At 35.2% G+C, this 19,179-nt stretch overlaps 2 protein-coding genes across 2 annotated transcripts in view; both read right to left on the minus strand.

The window, feature by feature from the left end:
- LOC143626230 (uncharacterized) lies at nucleotides 1–1,237 on the minus strand. The gene is made up of 3 exons (XM_077096378.1): nucleotides 824–1,237; nucleotides 402–688; nucleotides 1–241 (listed from the first exon to the last, which is right to left on the minus strand). The coding sequence occupies exons 1-3, from the start codon at nucleotides 1,235–1,237 to the stop codon at nucleotides 121–123; spliced, it is 822 nt and encodes a 273-aa protein (XP_076952493.1). The 3' UTR covers nucleotides 1–120.
- LOC143626228 (uncharacterized) overlaps nucleotides 1,166–19,179 on the minus strand; it is a 27,389-nt gene continuing 9,375 nt past the window's right edge. The window contains exons 5-9 of the mRNA XM_077096374.1: nucleotides 2,386–2,520; nucleotides 2,016–2,107; nucleotides 1,725–1,830; nucleotides 1,426–1,534; nucleotides 1,166–1,356 (exon numbers count right to left, since the gene is read on the minus strand). Coding sequence (XP_076952489.1) covers nucleotides 1,244–1,356; nucleotides 1,426–1,534; nucleotides 1,725–1,830; nucleotides 2,016–2,107; nucleotides 2,386–2,520 — 555 coding nt within the window. The 3' untranslated portion in view covers nucleotides 1,166–1,243. The remainder of the gene's footprint in view (nucleotides 1,357–1,425; nucleotides 1,535–1,724; nucleotides 1,831–2,015; nucleotides 2,108–2,385; nucleotides 2,521–19,179) is intronic.

A 19,179-nucleotide genomic window follows, 5' to 3' on the forward strand; every position in this document is an offset into this window, starting at 1 on the left:
CATGACTTTAGGTCCCACGATACATTATCGTATACAAAAAACATGACATAACTTGCCAAATATTCAATCCAAAACGGAAAAAAAGGAAGAAGCAAATACTAGAAAACTATTAATATAATATTAAAGAACATAAGGAACCTGGCTTGTGGCAACAGCATAGAACCCCTCTTCAATCCTCTTGGCAAATTTGTTAAGTTCCTGTTCTCCAAAAGACGGAAGATGCCTCCTCAAGGTATCCATTCTACACAAAGTCAACAAATGTTGGTCAAAAGAATGCAAATAGTTGGCAGAAATTTCGGGTGGAATATATCATTTAACAAAATAAAAGTGCAGAGAACCAGCATAACCAGTTTTTAGAGCACAATAGATAAGATATTATAAGGATTAATATAAGTGCATACATCCTTTTTTGTATCCTTTCCCGTGAATCTGCTGACAGTTGATCCCTCCAATCACCAGATTCCATGGTGGGGTCCACAACAGTAGCACTTGCACCCTCAGTAGGTTTCAACCTCTGCTGATTTTGCTGGACGGCATTCCTCTGTTGTGGCAGCATCGGCTGTTGTAGCTTCTGCTGTTGCAGCATCTGCTGTTGTAACTTCTGCTGTTGCAGCATCTGCTGTTGCAGCATCGGCTGTTGTAGCTTCTGCTGCTGCAGTATCTGCTGTTGCAGCATCGGCTGTTGTAGCTTCTGCTGTTGCAGTATCTGCTGATGCAGCATTGGCTGTTGCTGCCCGTCAGAGTAGTTATATTGTTGTTCAATAAGCTGGCTTCTTTGAACATGAGATATATTTTGAATGTTTGAATTTCGAAAAACACTTACCATGGATTGTGGTAAGCTGCTGCCAGGTGACATTCCAGAAGATACACTAGACGAGCCTTGCATTCCACTTGAACCAATGTAATTATGCATCATATGTGACCTCATTTGCTGTTGCTGCTGAACGTGTGCTTGTTTTGCCATTTGTTGCAAATGTTGTCGATAAAGATAATGTGAATTTTGAGTTTGTGGCTGTTGCTGCGGTAGCTGTTGAGGAGTAAGTTGTTGGCGCCCTGGAATTTGTCTTTGGTTTGCAAAATTATTGTACCCCACTATATTTCCTACAGTATTTTGTTGGGCAGACATGTTCTGAATATTCTGCAAGTTTGAACTTTGACCAGAAACATTTGCCATGGGACGTTGTTGTAAGCCGCTGCCAGGTGGCAATCCAGATAATAAACTAGAAGAGCCTTGCATTCCAATTTAACCAATATTAGTGTTCATGCTCTGTGACATTATTTGTTGAAAATTGTTAGTTGTCACAGGAATAGAAAACTGTTGCCCTTGGTTGTTCACTTGCTGCATCACCTGAGAACCTATTCATCATAGAAACATCAAATAATGTACTTGCTGCATCACCGAGAAAAGAGTGTATTATGAAATACCTGGATCTAAGGGGTTATCACTATCAGCAGTAGAGTTTGATAGCATGGGATATTTTAAACTATTCTCCATTTTCAACATCTTCAAGGATATCTTGCATAGATATTCAGCCTGCATACCAAATAAATTACATGATATTATGTCCTACAATACATTACAGTACAGTAGTACACAACAAACATGATATCAATTTGTTGCTCCTATTTTGAAGTACTTAGATCATCTGTACATGAGGGCCTGTAAAATCTTCATTCAACAAAAGAGAAAAAGCAAAAACTACAAAACTAAGTTCTCTTCAAACCTGGCTTCTAACAGCAATATAGGTCTTCTCTTCAAACCTCACAGCTATTTTCTTAAGTTCTTGTAGTTCCTCGGGTCTAAGGGATGGATGATGCCAACTTTTGATCCTGCACAAGGTCATCGTGTGTCGGTCAAAACAATGCAAATAATAAGCATAAATACAGAAGGAAAACATCACTTTCTAAACAAAACGTTTGGAGAACCAGTCACACCAAACAATTGGCAATCAGCATAACAAAATTTTTAAAGCAAAGAAGGATAGAAAATTAGAAAGAATAATATAGGCACATACATCTTGTTCACGACCTGTTGTCGTACTTCAGCTTTCAACCCAGCCCTCCAATCACTAGATTCTAGTTCATACAGTTTCTTCATAGCTTTTATCTGTAATCAGAAAAAAAAAATGAAATCAATGTCAAAGAGGCTAGAGCATGTAATTAAAAAGAATTTAATATTCCGTCTCACTGATTATTATAAACATTAATAAAAACAAATGATTCCCCTTTTGTTTACTAATAAACTTAAGTCATAACCCCAATGCTATTCAAATAAACAGTATTAGTGGTGATGCTTTTATTCAACTCAAAAGCATATTGTGACATAGTTTTGTGATGTCACGTTCTTTCACTGCTATATAAGAAATATAAGATCATATACAACACCTTATGGTAAACTTCCTCTTGCCAATCTCCCCCAGTTAGATTGTCCGTTTGAGAAATTGAGGGGCCTGACATGGGATTTTGTAATCTAGTCTCAGTGGCCAGCATATTAAAGCATATCTTCCGTGAATATTCAGACTGCAAACCAAATAAATTACATCATTTTAGGTCCAGAAATATCTTACAATCTACAACAAACATGATATCACTTCCTAAAGAGTTGCAAACTCTTCATTCCACATTAGCAAAAAGGCAATAACCAAAAGCTGCAAAACTATTTATATAATATGAAGAACACAGCAAACCTGGTTTGTCGCAGCTGTGTAAATCTCCTCTTTAACCCTCTCAGCTATTTTCTTAAGTTCCCGCTGTCTCTCATATCCAGAGAAAGGAAGATGCTTTTTCAAGATATCCAATCTACACAAGGTCAATACATGTTGGTCAAACTAATGCAAATTTAAATCACAAGAGGAAAACAACATTTTAAAAATAAAAACGTAGCGAACCAGTCACTGAAGCAGGTTAGCATAACCAAATTTTACACACAAAATTAAAATGAATAATACAAGGACACACATCTTGTTCATGATTAGTTGTCGTTGTGGATGAGACCTCCAGTCACCAGATTCCATGGTGATCTCACCAACAGCGCCGTGTGCACCCTGAGTAGGTCTCTCATTACTTGTATCCATCTTCTAATTAATGCTTGATTATAAATCCTGTTGTGACAGTCCAAAATGAAATTACTGTAAGACAAGAATTAATAATAGATCAGATGCCACTTTAATAATTTTCAGTTCAAGTATTCCAAGGCTTCCAACTCCAGAAAAAAGATACAAATTCAAGATTTCTTTAGGCTATGCTTTTTATATTAAATACTACTCACTGTATTTTTATTTTCCGGTGCCACGCAACGCGCGTAACCTGAACTCTGAACGCATTTAACCATTGTTGTAAAAATCCCGACTAGGATCTGTTTAACCCCCAATTATTCGCTAGTCCCTCCCCTCCCGATTAGTTGCCGAATAATCCCTAGTCCCCACCCTACCACCCGACTAACGCCTAGCAAGTTCTACAACACCGGCTTAACCCAGTGTTCCGCACGAGTAACCGGTACCGGCTACATGTGTTTAAATGCCGGTTACACGCATTCCAGTGCCGGCTATGCACGTACAAGGGCGGAGCTTGTATTGTTACCCAGAGTTCTGTTTTTTTGCTCAATGGTGTAAATTTATGCGTTTTCGTCTCAAAATTTTTACACGCATTGCAAATTTACCCGTTTTCGTCTGAAAAATAGTTGACCGAGCTTCGCCATTGCGCGTGTTTAAGACTATTTTTATCTTGTGATTTAATTAATATCTGTAGCCCTAATTTATTATTACATGTTTTAAGGCATGTGATTTGTACAACAAATGGTTTCATGTAATCAGAATCATCTTATGTTATGACATCATCATCATTCTTCTTTATACACATCAAAACAGAACGTGATCACATCAATTATGCAACAATCAGTATAGATACTAGACAGAAATCAAAATTACGTGTTTGCAGTAATAGTACTGCAGGTATCAGATTAAACCAAATTTGCAATCTAAGAGTAGACGATCGATCTAACTATCAAAGCAACTATGTACCAGTGGTTAATCGTTCGTCGGAGTTAGGGTTTTGGTTGCCGGAAGCAAATTGACGTGATCGTTTGTTTTTTCCGGCGCGTCTGATGGTAGGAAGGAAGGAAGGAAACTGAAGCAAACAATTATAACTTACATTACTATATAATAATAATAATAATAATAATAATAATAATAATATTAATATTAATAACAATAATATAATCAATTACAATATTATATGAATTTATTATTATTTTAGTCTCAACTTGGTCACGTTGGTTTTAGAGTTTGACTTTGTTGTTTCCGAGAGATCTATATTGTCGGTAAACAAAATCAAATAAAACATTGTTATGTTCATTTGTATTCGTGAACCATTCGTGAACAAGTTCAAACAATAAATTTCATTTGATCAGGTGTTGGCGAACCATTTGTTTTGTGATAAAAGTTTAACGGATGAACATAAACAAGACATTATCCGGTTTGGTTCGTTTACAACCCTATGCCCACTGCAAGTCTACAAGCCACGGGTTTTGTTTTTCATGATAGGTGTACGTTTTACGGTTTTATAATTTTTTTTCACACTATTTTGTAATCGGTTTAGCTGTTTGAAAAACAACACGTTTGATTTTTTTCCTCTATTCTTACGGATAGAGGAAAGACTTGCCTACATCTCACCCTCCCCTGACCCTACCGATAGCGTGCTATGCGGTGGGATATACAAGGCTTGATTGATTGATTATTTTTTGTTTAACATTTGTTAAAAAGTTATTAAAGTCGTATAAATGGCAAGTAATATGGTGGCGAGTTTGGATATGAGGCCACGATTTTGTGGTGGCGACTATCAAAGGGGTAGGTCGGCGTACAAGAGTGCGGTGGACGAACATATAGTCGGGCAAGGTGAGGCCGAGGAACCATTTTGATTAAGTTACTGTCACACCCCGACTTAGGGCCTAGGCGTGTGACCACAAGTTGGTACCTGTTTTGTAAATATATCAGAATTTATGGGTTAATTTTAGCGGAAGACTTTAGGTTGAATATATTATTAATTTACATTGAAAATTTACTCGGGAATTAAATACCCGAGTATTGGTTTACAAAAGATATGTTTTCATATTACAAGGATTTTATATCAAAAATGGAGTCATCTTGTACGCGCTTCTATCTTCATTAAGACTCCAATCCTTGCTAATGCTACTTATGCTTAATTACCTGCAATGGGTTGGAAAAATACGTTAGCTATATGCTGGTGAACACGTATGACTCAATAAAACATTTTGAATGACGATTACAATACAATTGTAGTTTTCTTGACAATCTCAGCGGAAACATTTCTACTTCCGGTATATGTACCACTGCCCTACACACACAACGGTATTCCCCGAGCCAAACGGCCCTAAACTGAGAACTGGTCATGACCGTTTAAGCTCGTGGCTTCATTGCCTTTGATTGATTGATTGAGCTTTAACAGTTATGTTTGGATCCAGACACATGCGTATTCGGTCTGAGTTGATATTATTCTCTACTTTGTATTATAATGTTTTAGAGATTACTCGATCTCATGTAGACATTTGATTGACTCGTTAAGACAAACACCCGTTCGTCTCATTGAGTATAATTATGTTTTGACTGATTGAAAAGGTTTGAACGTATTCACCTGTACCGTCGGTGTTGTAAACCTTGACTGATTGTGAATGAAAACAATCATTCACAAATAGGTTCGTATGAATGTTTTGAATGATGTTAAGCTATGATTGTAAGCTTAACCTTGAAATCGTTTATCTTTGATTGTGAATGAAAACACTTAGTTTTATGTGACGTTTGATATAGCATGCTTTGGCCTAATAGGTTCTATCACGTTGGTAAGTTTCTCCAGGTAAGTAAACGGGTCCCCCGGTTGATTGGGATTTATGCGAATTACTTTTCCTTAGGTAAGAAACTTACTACTAATGATATCCCCCTTCCAGTTACTACATGCCCGTCAAAATATCTCTTTTGTTTAACATTACTTCATCATGAAGTAACGTTTTATGAAAATATGATTGTGAATGAATGTTTGTAAAATATGATCAAGGTTAAAGACCATAGCCTCGATTGATAGTCTAAGCTATAATTCAAATAACTTAAACATAACTCCTACCTTAATTCGGATGCTTAGATTGATAACACGATAAGGCAAGACTTGATCTACTCGCTTATGTGATTGCTAGCTTAATTCTAACTTCGTTTCTTACACATATTACGAGAAAATGGCACGTCAGCTCGTCACGACTATTGGGCACGCCTCCCTAGGTTAACTATGTGAAAAATGAAGGTGAGTTTGGGATGAATGGGGTTCATACCCTTCCTCCCCTTTTATAGCCGTTTTTGAACCCTATCGCGATACGCGACAGGTCCCTTGTGGCCCGTCGCGTATCGCGACGCCGCCATTTTACACCGCCTTATGCGGTGATGACACGTGGCCTGTCATATTGTGCCACGTGTCGACACGGTGTTCAACACGTGTCCGGTGACTCACCAAGCCCATCGCGCTACGCGATGGGTTGATTGTTACCCCCGTCGCGTATCGCGATGGGAACAAATTTTCAGAATTTGCACTTTTGGTCCCTGTACTTCCTAAGTTATTACTTTTAAGCTTAAATTAAAGAGGGTAAAAGACGCGGTGTTACAGTTACATAGTTATTTCGGTAGTAATTTAGATAAAATAGATTTTGGATGAATATCTATACTATATATAAAGCATGAATGAGTGACCTCTTAATATTTAATAGGTATCAAACTTTTTGCTTTTATTACAAATTATAATGCATAATGTGACACCCACTTTTAAAAGTTTAATATAAGTTGAAGGTTTAGTTAACATTAAAATTAAAATTTAAGGATAGTTATAGAAATTTATATTAGCTTGGAGGAGCCACTATGAAACATTGAATGATGAGTGCAGGCCAAGTTTTTCTTGAATCATATCTTTATTTGTTTTAAATGTCCAACAAATGAATCATCATTTTTGAAGCCACAAAGCAACATCCCTTGTGAAGCCACGTAGGTGTATAAAACCTCCCCTGGATATTTAACACCTCCCCCAAATATGCCTTTCCTTTTTATGAAGCTCTCATCTATATCACCATATTATGTGTATATATATATCACCATATTATATGAATATACATACCTTCACATATTCATTGAGTTTTAAGGCTTTCATTTATTCACCTCATCTCAAAATAATAATAATAATAATAATAATATAGAGAGAGAAATACAGTAAAAAGAAAAAGGAAGTCAAGAGTGAAAAAGAAAATGGTAGCCAGCGACGATGGTCACTGCAGTGGTAAGATGACGGGTGCCATCATTGTTTGAGGGTGATGGGAACGGTAGTTAAAGGCGGCCGAAGATGGTGATCAACGATTGTCTTGGCACCGTTACTATGGCTTCCAACTCCAGAAAAAAGATACAAATTCAAGATTTCTTTAGGCTATGCTTTTTATATTAAATACTACTCACTGTATTTTTATTTTCCGGTGCCACGCAACGCGCGTAACCTGAACTCTGAACGCATTTAACCATTGTTGTAAAAATCCCGACTAGGATCTGTTTAACCCCCAATTATTCGCTAGTCCCTCCCCTCCCGATTAGTTGCCGAATAATCCCTAGTCCCCACCCTACCACCCGACTAACGCCTAGCAAGTTCTACAACACCGGCTTAACCCAGTGTTCCGCACGAGTAACCGGTACCGGCTACATGTGTTTAAATGCCGGTTACACGCATTCCAGTGCCGGCTATGCACGTACAAGGGCGGAGCTTGTATTGTTACCCAGAGTTCTGTTTTTTTGCTCAATGGTGTAAATTTATGCGTTTTCGTCTCAAAATTTTTACACGCATTGCAAATTTACCCGTTTTCGTCTGAAAAATATTTGACCGAGCTTCGCCATTGCGCGTGTTTAAGACTATTTTTATCTTGTGATTTAATTAATATCTGTAGCCCTAATTTATTATTACATGTTTTAAGGCATGTGATTTGTACAACAAATGGTTTCATGTAATCAGAATCATCTTATGTTATGACATCATCATCATTCTTCTTTATACACATCAAAACAGAACGTGATCACATCAATTATGCAACAATCAGTATAGATACTAGACAGAAATCAAAATTACGTGTTTGCAGTAATAGTACTGCAGGTATCAGATTAAACCAAATTTGCAATCTAAGAGCAGACGATCGATCTAACTATCAAAGCAACTATGTACCAGTGGTTAATCGTTCGTCGGAGTTAGGGTTTTGGTTGCCGGAAGCAAATTGACGTGATCGTTTGTTTTTTCCGGCGCGTCTGATGGTAGGAAGGAAGGAAGGAAACTGAAGCAAACAATTATAACTTACATTACTATATAATAATAATAATAATAATAATAATAATATTAATATTAATAACAATAATAAAATCAATTACAATATTATATGAATTTATTATTATTTTAGTCTCAACTTGGTCACGTTGGTTTTAGAGTTTAACTTTGTTGTTTCCGAGAGATCTATATCGTCGGTAAACAAAATCAAATAAAACATTGTTATGTTCATTTGTATTCGTGAACCATTCGTGAACAAGTTCAAACAATAAATTTCATTTGATCAGGTGTTGCTGAACCATTTGTTTTGTGATAAAAGTTTAACGGATGAACATAAACAAGACATTATCCGGTTTGGTTCGTTTACAACCCTATGCCCACTGCAAGTCTACAAGCCACGGGTTTTGTTTTTCATGATAGGTGTACGTTTTACGGTTTTATAATTTTTTTTCACACTATTTTGTAATCGGTTTAGCTGTTTGAAAAACAACACGTTTGATTTTTTTCCTCTATTCTTACGGATAGAGGAAAGACTTGCCTACATCTCACCCTCCCCTGACCCTACCGATAGCGTGTTATGCGGTGGGATATACAGGGCTTGATTGATTGATTATTTTTAACATTTGTTAAAAAGTTATTAAAGTCGTATAAATGGCAAGTAATATGGTGGCGAGTTTGGATATGAGGCCACGATTTTGTGGTGGCGACTATCAAAGGGGTAGGTCGGCGTACAAGAGTGCGGTGGACGAACATATAGTCGGGCAAGGTGAGGCCGAGGAACCATTTTGATTAAGTTACTGTCACACCCCGACTTAGGGCCTAGGCGTGTGACCACAAGTTGGTACCTGTTTTGTAAATATATCAGAATTTATGGGTTAATTTTAGCGGAAGACTTTAGGTTGAATATATTATTAATTTACATTGAAAATTTACTCGGGAATTAAATACCCGAGTATTGATTTACAAAAGATATGTTTTCATATTACAAGGATTTTATATCAAAAATGGAGCCATCTTGTACGCGCTTCTATCTTCATTAAGACTCCAATCCTTGCTAATGCTACTTATGCTTAATTACCTGCAATGGGTTGGAAAAATACGTTAGCTATATGCTGGTGAACACGTATGACTCAATAAAACATTTTGAATGACGATTACAATACAATTGTAGTTTTCTTGACAATCTCAGCGGAAACATTTCTACTTCCGGTATATGTACCACTGCCCTACACACACAACGGTATTCCCCGAGCCAAACGGCCCTAAACTGAGAACTGGTCATGACCGTTTAAGCTCGTGGCTTCATTGCCTTTGATTGATTGATTGAGCTTTAACAGTTATGTTTGGATCCAGACACATGCGTATTCGGTCTGAGTTGATATTATTCTCTACTTTGTATTATAATGTTTTAGAGATTACTCGATCTCATGTAGACATTTGATTGACTCGTTAAGACAAACACCCGTTCGTCTCATTGAGTATAATTATGTTTTGACTGATTGAAAAGGTTTGAACGTATTCACCTGTACCGTCGGTGTTGTAAACCTTGACTGATTGATTGATTGACTGTGAATGATATTAACCTATACATAAATAGGTTCGTATGAATGTTTTGAATGATGTTAAGCTATGATTGTAAGCTTAACCTTGAAATCGTTTATCTTTGATTGTGAATGAAAACACTTAGTTTTATGTGACGTTTGATATAGCATGCTTTGGCCTAATAGTTTGTTTATAATATAGCTCATATAACCTTGAAGACGAGAAACTTGAAGATGATCACCTTCATTCAAACATCTCAGACCCTGGACATGTTTGTTAAAGATATATTTACAATTTGAAGTTACATTTTGTAAGAGTTATTAACCCTTTTTTTTGTGAGGTAGATTGCAACCTGTTATTCATTAAAGTCTACATAAGTCAAACTTTGAAATATAAATACATTTGCTGTTCATTAAAGTCAACATGGGTCAAAGTCAAACTTTGAAATCTAAATACATGCTTTGCCATACGATCCCATGACACAAAAATGAGTTAAAATCAAAGCTACAAATAAAATGAAAAATTAAGATTTGACTTGGTCTCAATAAAACTTCAAAAGCTAAAATTTTCTCATGCAGGTCAAATGGGCTGGGTCGGGCCAACCAACAAACACTTTTTATTTGTTTTTTTAAATATTATAAATAATCAACTTATTAAATACGCTTGCAAAGCTATATTATTACAATAACAGTCTAAAATTTTTATGTATAAAGCAATTAATCGGTTGACCCGTTTTCTTTTTGATTAAATCATTTAGTATATCCCATTTGACCTGTTAGACATAAAACAAAAACAAAAATCTGCCCGTTTTCCCACCAAAATTCCCGTAAAATCTCATTTTTTTTTGTTTTTTATGAATTTTTAAAATTATCAACTTGTTAAATACGACTGCAAAGCTAAATTATTACAATAACAGTGTAAAAATTTTTATGTCGTAATGCTTCTTTGGTTGTGCATAATGCTTCTTTTGATTGTACATGAAATATAGATTTTCTTTAATTACAGCCGAGGTTGTAGCAGGTTCAGCTGCATGGCTTGGTAGAGGACTTTCGTGTGTTTATGCTCAGAGTTGAGAAGATGATTTCATGGAAAGTTAAGAAAAAGATCCGTCTAATGAGTTTCAGTAAATTTCATGTTTTGTTTTGTTTTTTAAGATTTAGCATTGATTATTTATGTTCCGATGACGTGGAGGTCTGTTATAACAGTGCTGGTGGGTTTATAACACTGGAGAACTTATTGTATTTCAGTACATGTAATGGCTTTTGATATATTTATTTGGTGTTAATTTTTATTTTTGATACATAAATCATTTCAAGATATTTTTAGATATCAGGAAGGTGATAGGTTCATGTAAGAATATCCTTGTAGCTGGTGTTAATATCACATTCACACTTATTTAGATGTTGCACCTTGAAGCAGGTTCCAGCTTGCTTTTGTGAGTATTTTGCAGTAATTTTAATTATTTGTATTACAATCAAGTTCTTGATGGTATTTGGATTTGGGTTGTTTCAATCTTAGATTTTTTGTAGTGGTTGATTAGTTGATCCTCATCAAATATTAATGGTCATAGTTGCAGATGCTTTGAGAACAATCGAATATGGGCTAAAGAGTTGATTTGAATGTCGGCTTAGTCTTTAAGCTATGTTTTTTTTTCTAGGTACCTACTTTTCTTTTCATTCGTGTTCTTGAATTCCTTTCATCATTCGCCGTTTACTTGACTACTACCCAGTTAATTTAGTACGGTTGAAGAATCGAATCACCTGTCGGCTTACTACTTAAGGTATGATTATTCGGTATCTAATTTATTGGTGTTTTTGGCTTAAACATTTTGATTATATGCTTATGTAAGGAATTCATTAGGTTTTTTTCATAAGTTGTTTGAATGTCAGGAGGCTATACCAATCCAGATAACATTCAGATTAATAGTTAACTCCAGATATTATCTCGGCCTCCACTTTAAAAGTTCGGGTCGTGATCAAACCTTTATTGATAGCATGATAGTATCCGGACCTAAACTGTCCCAATACTATCAATACTAATTTGATAAATGAACGAACAAATATTTTGTTCATTTAAATAAATGAACGAACACGATGAGTTTTTAGAAATTGTTTTTTATTCAGATTTTGAACTAATGGCCGGCAAAAGAATAGAATGTTTGGTGAACCTTTCAACGGAAAGTTCGTTTATGTTTATTTAATAAGTGAGCAAACATTAACTAAATTTTTAGTTCGTTTGATTAAAAATTTGTTCTTCTGTTTAAGTTCAAGTTCGTTTAACACATATAACTATTAAGTTTTATAGTTTTTAAAATACACAGATAGATGTTTTTCTATTCATTCAATGAACCGAACATTCGGTGAAACGCGAAGACAGAATTGCAAAATGATTAAAAACAAAAACTTAAATAAGCCCGCGTAACACGCGGGCTAAAAGCTAGTACATATATATATATATATATAGATAAAGGATAAAATACGAAAATCCTTTATCGTACAATAGGTACGCGATATTCTCAGACGTCCATCTTCAATAACCATAAAATCACAATTACGCGAGCCGGCCTCCGTCAACCTCTTCTCCCGTCGATTCCGTCCATCTTCACCATCGCCGTTCAACGATTCCGTCTACCATCCACCTTCGCGACCACCATCTTCTTCCGACACAACCATCAATCGTTGCTCACATGTCAGTTGATAAAATTGACCAATTGAAATTGAAATTGTTGAACTAATTGATCAATTAAACTTTGAAATTGGTCCAATTAATCATCAATTTGAAGTTTCAATTAATCAATTTTGAGTTTTGCAGAAACCCAGTTGCAGGCGTTCCATATTTTGTTCCTACGATCGAATCAATGATCAAATTAACGGTCGATTGACGATTGTTTGATGATTATGAGATTATATGAAGTGATTTCAGTGTTCAATTTCATGTTTACAGGTGTTTAATTTTTTTTTTTTGTTAGTTTTAGAAGTTCTGAACATCTAGAACTTCCTAGAACTTCTAAACTTTTTTGAACACCCAGAACTTATTAGAACTTTTAAACTTTTTTGAACACTCAGAGCTTCTTAAAACTTCTAAACTTAAACTTTATCACAACTTATAAACTTTATTGAACATGCAGAACTTCTTAGAACGTATTAGAACTTCTTAGAACTTCTAAACTTTTTTGAACACCCAGAACTTCTAAACTTTATCAGAACTTCTAAACTTTTTTTAACAACCTGAACTTCTTAGAACGTATTAGAACGTTTAAAGATGTTCATTGTTTTTTGAACACCCAGAACTTCATTGAACGTATTAGAACGTTTAAAGATGCTCTTTTTTTGGTCAGAACGTTTAAAGGTCTTCAGTTTTGTTTCAGAACGTTTAAACATAATATTTTGAACCCTAATCAGAGCTCGATTGAGTGCGTTATTTCTGCAATTCCATAATCGATTGATGATTCTAAAGCCTCTTACACATCAATTCGATTGATTAAATCATCAATTTTGGTGTTTATTTTGGTCAGAACGTTTAAACTTTGAGCAGAACGTTTAAACATGAACCCTAATCATAGCTCAATTAAGTGTGTTAATTTGTATTTTCATAATCGATTGATGATTCTAAAGCCACTTACACATTAATTCGATTGATTAAATCATCAATTTTTGATCAATTTGAAGATTTTTAATGTTCAGGGACGTTCTATTTCAATTTTGGTTTTTGACTTTAGAGATTTCATACTTTAAGCTATGATTAGAGTTTAGAAATTGGATTAGATTGAGCGACAAGTTCCGAATTTGGATCAGAGTTGATTTGTAATCGACGAATTTTGATCGCGAACTGCTGTTGGGTTATTTACGAAATTGCCACCGCGCGTTTTTTAATCAAACGCTCTAGAATGTCGCGTACCTAATGTATGATAAGCCATTATTGTACGTTAACTCACCCCTATATATATATATAGAGAGAGAGAGAGAGAGAGAGAGAGAGAGTTTGAATCAAATACAAATGAAATTAACGTGTTAAATGTGAGAATCAAGTAGAGTAATTATATATACAAGTAGAGTAATTATGTAATTACTCTACTTGTATATATAGTTACTCTACTTGATTCTCACATTTAGCACATTAATTTCATTTGTACATTAACCTTCCCCTATATATATAATGTATTTGTAATTCGTGATTATGGTATCTAAGTTGAACATGATGAATCAATAACTTACAACACCTTTTGATGTACTTTTTCTTGCCACATCTGGTTTCGGTTGGCTAGATCTGAAGGCCGGCATTAGGTTTTGGGGCCTAACGAAGTTGGCATATATGGTTTCCGGTGTTCGAGAACCATTAAATGTTTACACTCGATTGGTTCGGTTGGTTTTTCGAACCATGGTAATGACCGAAAGGAGGGAATGGTTGGTTCGGGTTATTTCAAAGATTCACTTTTGTATGTTTTTTTGAAGAAATTGGTGTATAGTTTGTATGAAATGGAGATGAAGTTGGAGGAGAAGAAGTATATATATATATATATATATATATATATATATATATATATATTGTTTTATTTAATTTGTTTTTCTAGTTGAAGACCGTTTGCAACGATCAAATGATTTAAATAATAATATAAAGAGGTGACGAAAACTCAACCCCCCCCCCCCCCCTTCACGCCTGTTGTCAACAAGGGGGGTGTTCTCTTGAAAAATCGCCCCCATCATCCACTACGGATAGCCTTAATCACCCCCCCCCCCCCTCTCTCTCTTTTAAATGTGTATCATTTCTATGATTTAAATGAAAACTCTTCTTCAAATAGTGTACATGTCACTTTCAAATGAAAATATTTTTTGCAATACTCACCATGTCTAGTCGAATAATTCAAAGAGAAAACAAGACTGATCACTAAACAAATATCTTTATTGTAAGAAAACTTGTACCGAAACTATTTTATCAATTCATATGTAAAACAGACCGACCACCATCCTTTTATGATTAGAGAACAATCACAACAATTTGTTAAAGCATTGCAACTCTTTATTAAGGGGCACAACCGTTGGTGGTTATTCAATTAGATAAGCAAGACAACCCTCAACAAAAGCTTAATCACCAGTACCTCAATTAATGCTGATAATTGTATGTTAACACTCAGTTACCACTGATCACACTTACCACCGCTCGCGGTTGCTATTGTTCACAACTACCACCGATGATCAATAGCAACTTATTAACGATAATCATCTCCTATACTTGTTGCAAGGATAGCATAACTTCAAAGGAAGGTTACAAGATTAAGCAACTTTCCCAAAATAGCATACAATAAGTGACGAATCTTGAACAAATAATCTGGGTGGGCGGACTCAATACATAGATATATTCAGAAAAAGTGCACTACTTAGCGAATAAACTGGCCGGCCTGGCCCATGGAAAGAACGTACCCTTCAAGGTGTCCATTCTACACAAAATAACGCAAATAGTTGACAGTAATTATAGGTGGAAAGCATCATTTTATAAAAAAACAAGTAAAAAGAATACTATAAGTGCACACATCTTGGATATTATCGTTTCTCATGAATCTGCGTGCAGTTGATCCCTCCAATCATCCGATTCCATGCTGGTGTCACCTATGAGCTGGTTCTGTCGAACACTAGACATGTTTGGAATGTTCTGCAAGCTTGAACTTGGACCAGCACCACTTGCCATGGTGGATTGGTGTAAGCTACTGACAGGTGACGATTCAAACGATAAACTAGAAGAGCCTTGCATTCCGGTTGAACCAATGTTATTGTGCATGCTCTGTGACACCACTTGTTGAATATTATTACACATTAATAGGAAGATGCGAAAAAATATAAGTTTTAGTTAACATATGCAAACGTAAAACCAGGGAAGATAACATCTATACTTGTTGCCATGGTACCACAACTTCAAACGAGATTAAGCAGCTCTCCAATATATCATGTAATATAAAAGTTCTACTGTTGGGGCCCACTCACTGTATTTTGTGGTCGAGAGCGAGACCGTCTATTTGCATTGATGATATGAATAATCTGCTTCTCATAAGAAACCACATTGTCTTTATGATTAGCTAATATTCCATGCTTAGGGATTTGTAAAAATCGCATGAAACGCTCCAACATATTTTTAACTATTTTCAGCTGCGCATGGAACTCGTGTTTTGGTTGTTGAGGAAGAGAATCATACTGAACAACAAAATGTTTACATTAAGTTTATAAATAAACAATTGCCTTCGGCTGTATGCTTTTGCAAGATAATATTATTTTCATATATTATACCCAACTTAATTACCTGCTGCAATTTGGAAAGAGTTTTCTGGTGTATGACCTTCAGTTCTCGTAGGTACAAGTCCTTCATAGATTTTATCTGTATATAGAACGATAAAAAAATCCATAGATTTTATTTTTGAAACGAGTGAGAAGAAAAGCAAAGGTAACTTTGGTTTAAAATAATATGCAGCACCTTTTGATATACTTCCTCTTGCCAATCTTCGTCATTTGGATTATCCGTTTGAGCTGTAAGATCTATATATGCTACAGAAGAGCAGAAGCTTCAAGCATTAGCATGCAGAAAATATAACTTGAATAGTTAAAAATAAACAGATTGATTAAAAAAACACCCTACTTAATGAAGGCTCTGGCACAGCTCTCTTTTGTGGACATAACCGTTTCTGCATATCTATCACATTTTGCTTCTGAAAACCACCTGCAGTTGCAGGCCTTTGCGTGAATCGAGAATGTGTTTGTTGTAACTGCTGCAAATATTGCATATGCGCGTGTGCTTGCGCTTGTGCTCGCAGCTTTTGGGCTGATAGTATCCGCCTATTTCCATTGACGTCGTTAACAATCCGAACAATATGCTTCTCATAAGTACCCAGCTTGTCTTTATAACTAGCTGATATTTCATGCTTAGGCATTTGTAAGAACTGCATGAGACGCTCCAACTTATCTTTAGATAGTTTCAGCCTCTCAAATTGCTCAATTTTTAGTTGCAGAGGAAGAGAATCGTGCTGCACAACAATATTTTTCATCAAATGCCTTTGGTGTATGCTTTTGAAAGTTAACATAATATTATCTTTAAACGATTTGACAATATTTGACATGGTTTTAAAACTGAAAAGATTTCCGTCTTTGATACGAGACACTAACTTACTTGTTGTAATTTGGAAAGAACTTTCTGGTGAGCGTCACACAATTCAAGTAGATACAGATCCTTCATAACTTTTATCTGTAACCAGAAGAAAAAAAATCAAGGTCATATAGCCTATAATTAAAATATATATATATATATATATATTAAAAATACTCACAGGAACCTAGTAAAGCATGATCACAAGCAAAAAACATGTATACACTCTTGCCAATTGATTGATAATTTTCAGTAGCAATTTTTTTTACTTAAATAGATTTCATATTTCATAACTAAACTTTGGTTTAGAATAATAATATTTTATTTTGTTCAACTCAAAAGCAATATTAGAAATCAGGCACTTTCATTGCTTTTAAAACAATGTAAGATAACAATAACATACAAAACCTTTTGATACACCTCCTCTTGCCAATCTTCACCATTTTGATTGCATGTCTGAACTGTCGATTCTACTCGATACAGATCCTTTATAGCTTCTATCTATAAGAAAAATGAACAAAAAATTAAAATTTATAGTATCTGTCATAAGTCATACCATCAATGCTATTTAATGATGTTTGATTGATATTTTATCAGTAACAATTATTTACAGCTCCTTTTGATGATTTTGTTCAACTCAAAAGCAATTCACAAATCTCAGGTGCTTTATATAAAAAGTTAAAAACTTAAAATAATATACATCACCATTTGATACACTTCCTCTTTCCCATCATTAACATCTGGATTGTCGGTCTGAGCTCTCGACTCTAGTTGAAACAAATCCTTCATCGCATCTATCTGTAATAAAAAAAATCAAGGTTATAGTGCCTATCACTTTGAATTTGTTCAACTCAAAAGCAATGTACAAATCTCGCGCGCTTATATAAAAAAATTAAGATAATATACATCACCTTTTGATACACTTCCTCTTGCCAATCTCCGCCATTTGCTGTCAAATCTATAACTTCTGAAGGGTTTACACTATTATTTGAAGCCGCAGAGTTTGCACGCGTGGGATTTTGTAATCTGTTCTCCATAGTCATCATCATGGAGCATATCTTCAGTGTATATTCAGACTGCAAACAAAATAAAAATACATGTTTTAAGACCCCAATGCGTACGCCAAACAGACTTCTAAAATCCTTGTTCCAAACGCAATAACCAAAAACCAAAAAACTAGTTAATAATATAAAGAATAAAGAACACGACAAACCTGACAAGCAGTATAAATCTCGTCTTCGATCCTCTCAGCTATATTCTTAAGTTCCTGTAGTTGCTCATATCCGGAGAATGGAAGATGCATCTTCAAGTTATCCATTCTACACATAATTAATAAAGTACATATGTCACTCAATATAATGCAAATAGTTGAAAACATTATTAAAAGGAACCATATAAGTACATACATCTTGTTCACGCTCCTTTGTCGCTGCAGTTGAGCCATCCAGTCACCAGATTCCGTTGCAGGGTCAGTAACAGCACCCTGATTACACATCCACGTACTCGTATCCATCTTCTGTTTGATGATTGATCTTCACAGTGACAGTCTATAATAAAAACTGTTACAACCAAAACTAATAAAAATGTGAGCTGAAACCGTAGTATGATTGCGTAAAAGTGTGCTGCAACTATTCTAAATCCGCAGTATGACTGCGTGTCACAGAGCAATTAGACAGTATTTTAAAAATTAGAAGAATTTGTGTGTGATCAGATGTATGGGTGTTAAACGGGTAGTGCTCGCGGGTTGGTGGGTCCCACTTGACATGAACCCGAAAATTCAACATGACCCAGAACTTGAAATTTGTGTAAAACACATGAACCCGAGCATAACCCGCATGTTTACGGGTTGACCCGAACATAACCTGATTGACCAAAAGTTTTTTATATTTTATTGATTTCACATATTAATATATTAAATTTTTTTACAACAAATCAATACAGTCTTATATAAAACAATTACATTTTAATTATAAAATCTTATGTCAATCTCATTTTTAGCTATAAACTTTGGCATAAAATACCAAACCAAAATAATTTATTACATATAAAAACATTAATATAACATTATAAACAGTATATAGGTTAAACATGTCAAGCCGCGAACCTGCCAGCCAGGTTGATCCGAACACGACCAGTTTAGCTAGACAGGTTCACGGGTTTGACCCGAAA

The sequence above is a fragment of the Bidens hawaiensis genome, unplaced genomic scaffold (genome assembly GCF_021521415.1).
Source record: "Bidens hawaiensis isolate Kalapana, Puna unplaced genomic scaffold, B.hawaiensis_p1.1 tig00004283_1, whole genome shotgun sequence".
Lineage (NCBI taxonomy): Eukaryota > Viridiplantae > Streptophyta > Magnoliopsida > Asterales > Asteraceae > Bidens > Bidens hawaiensis.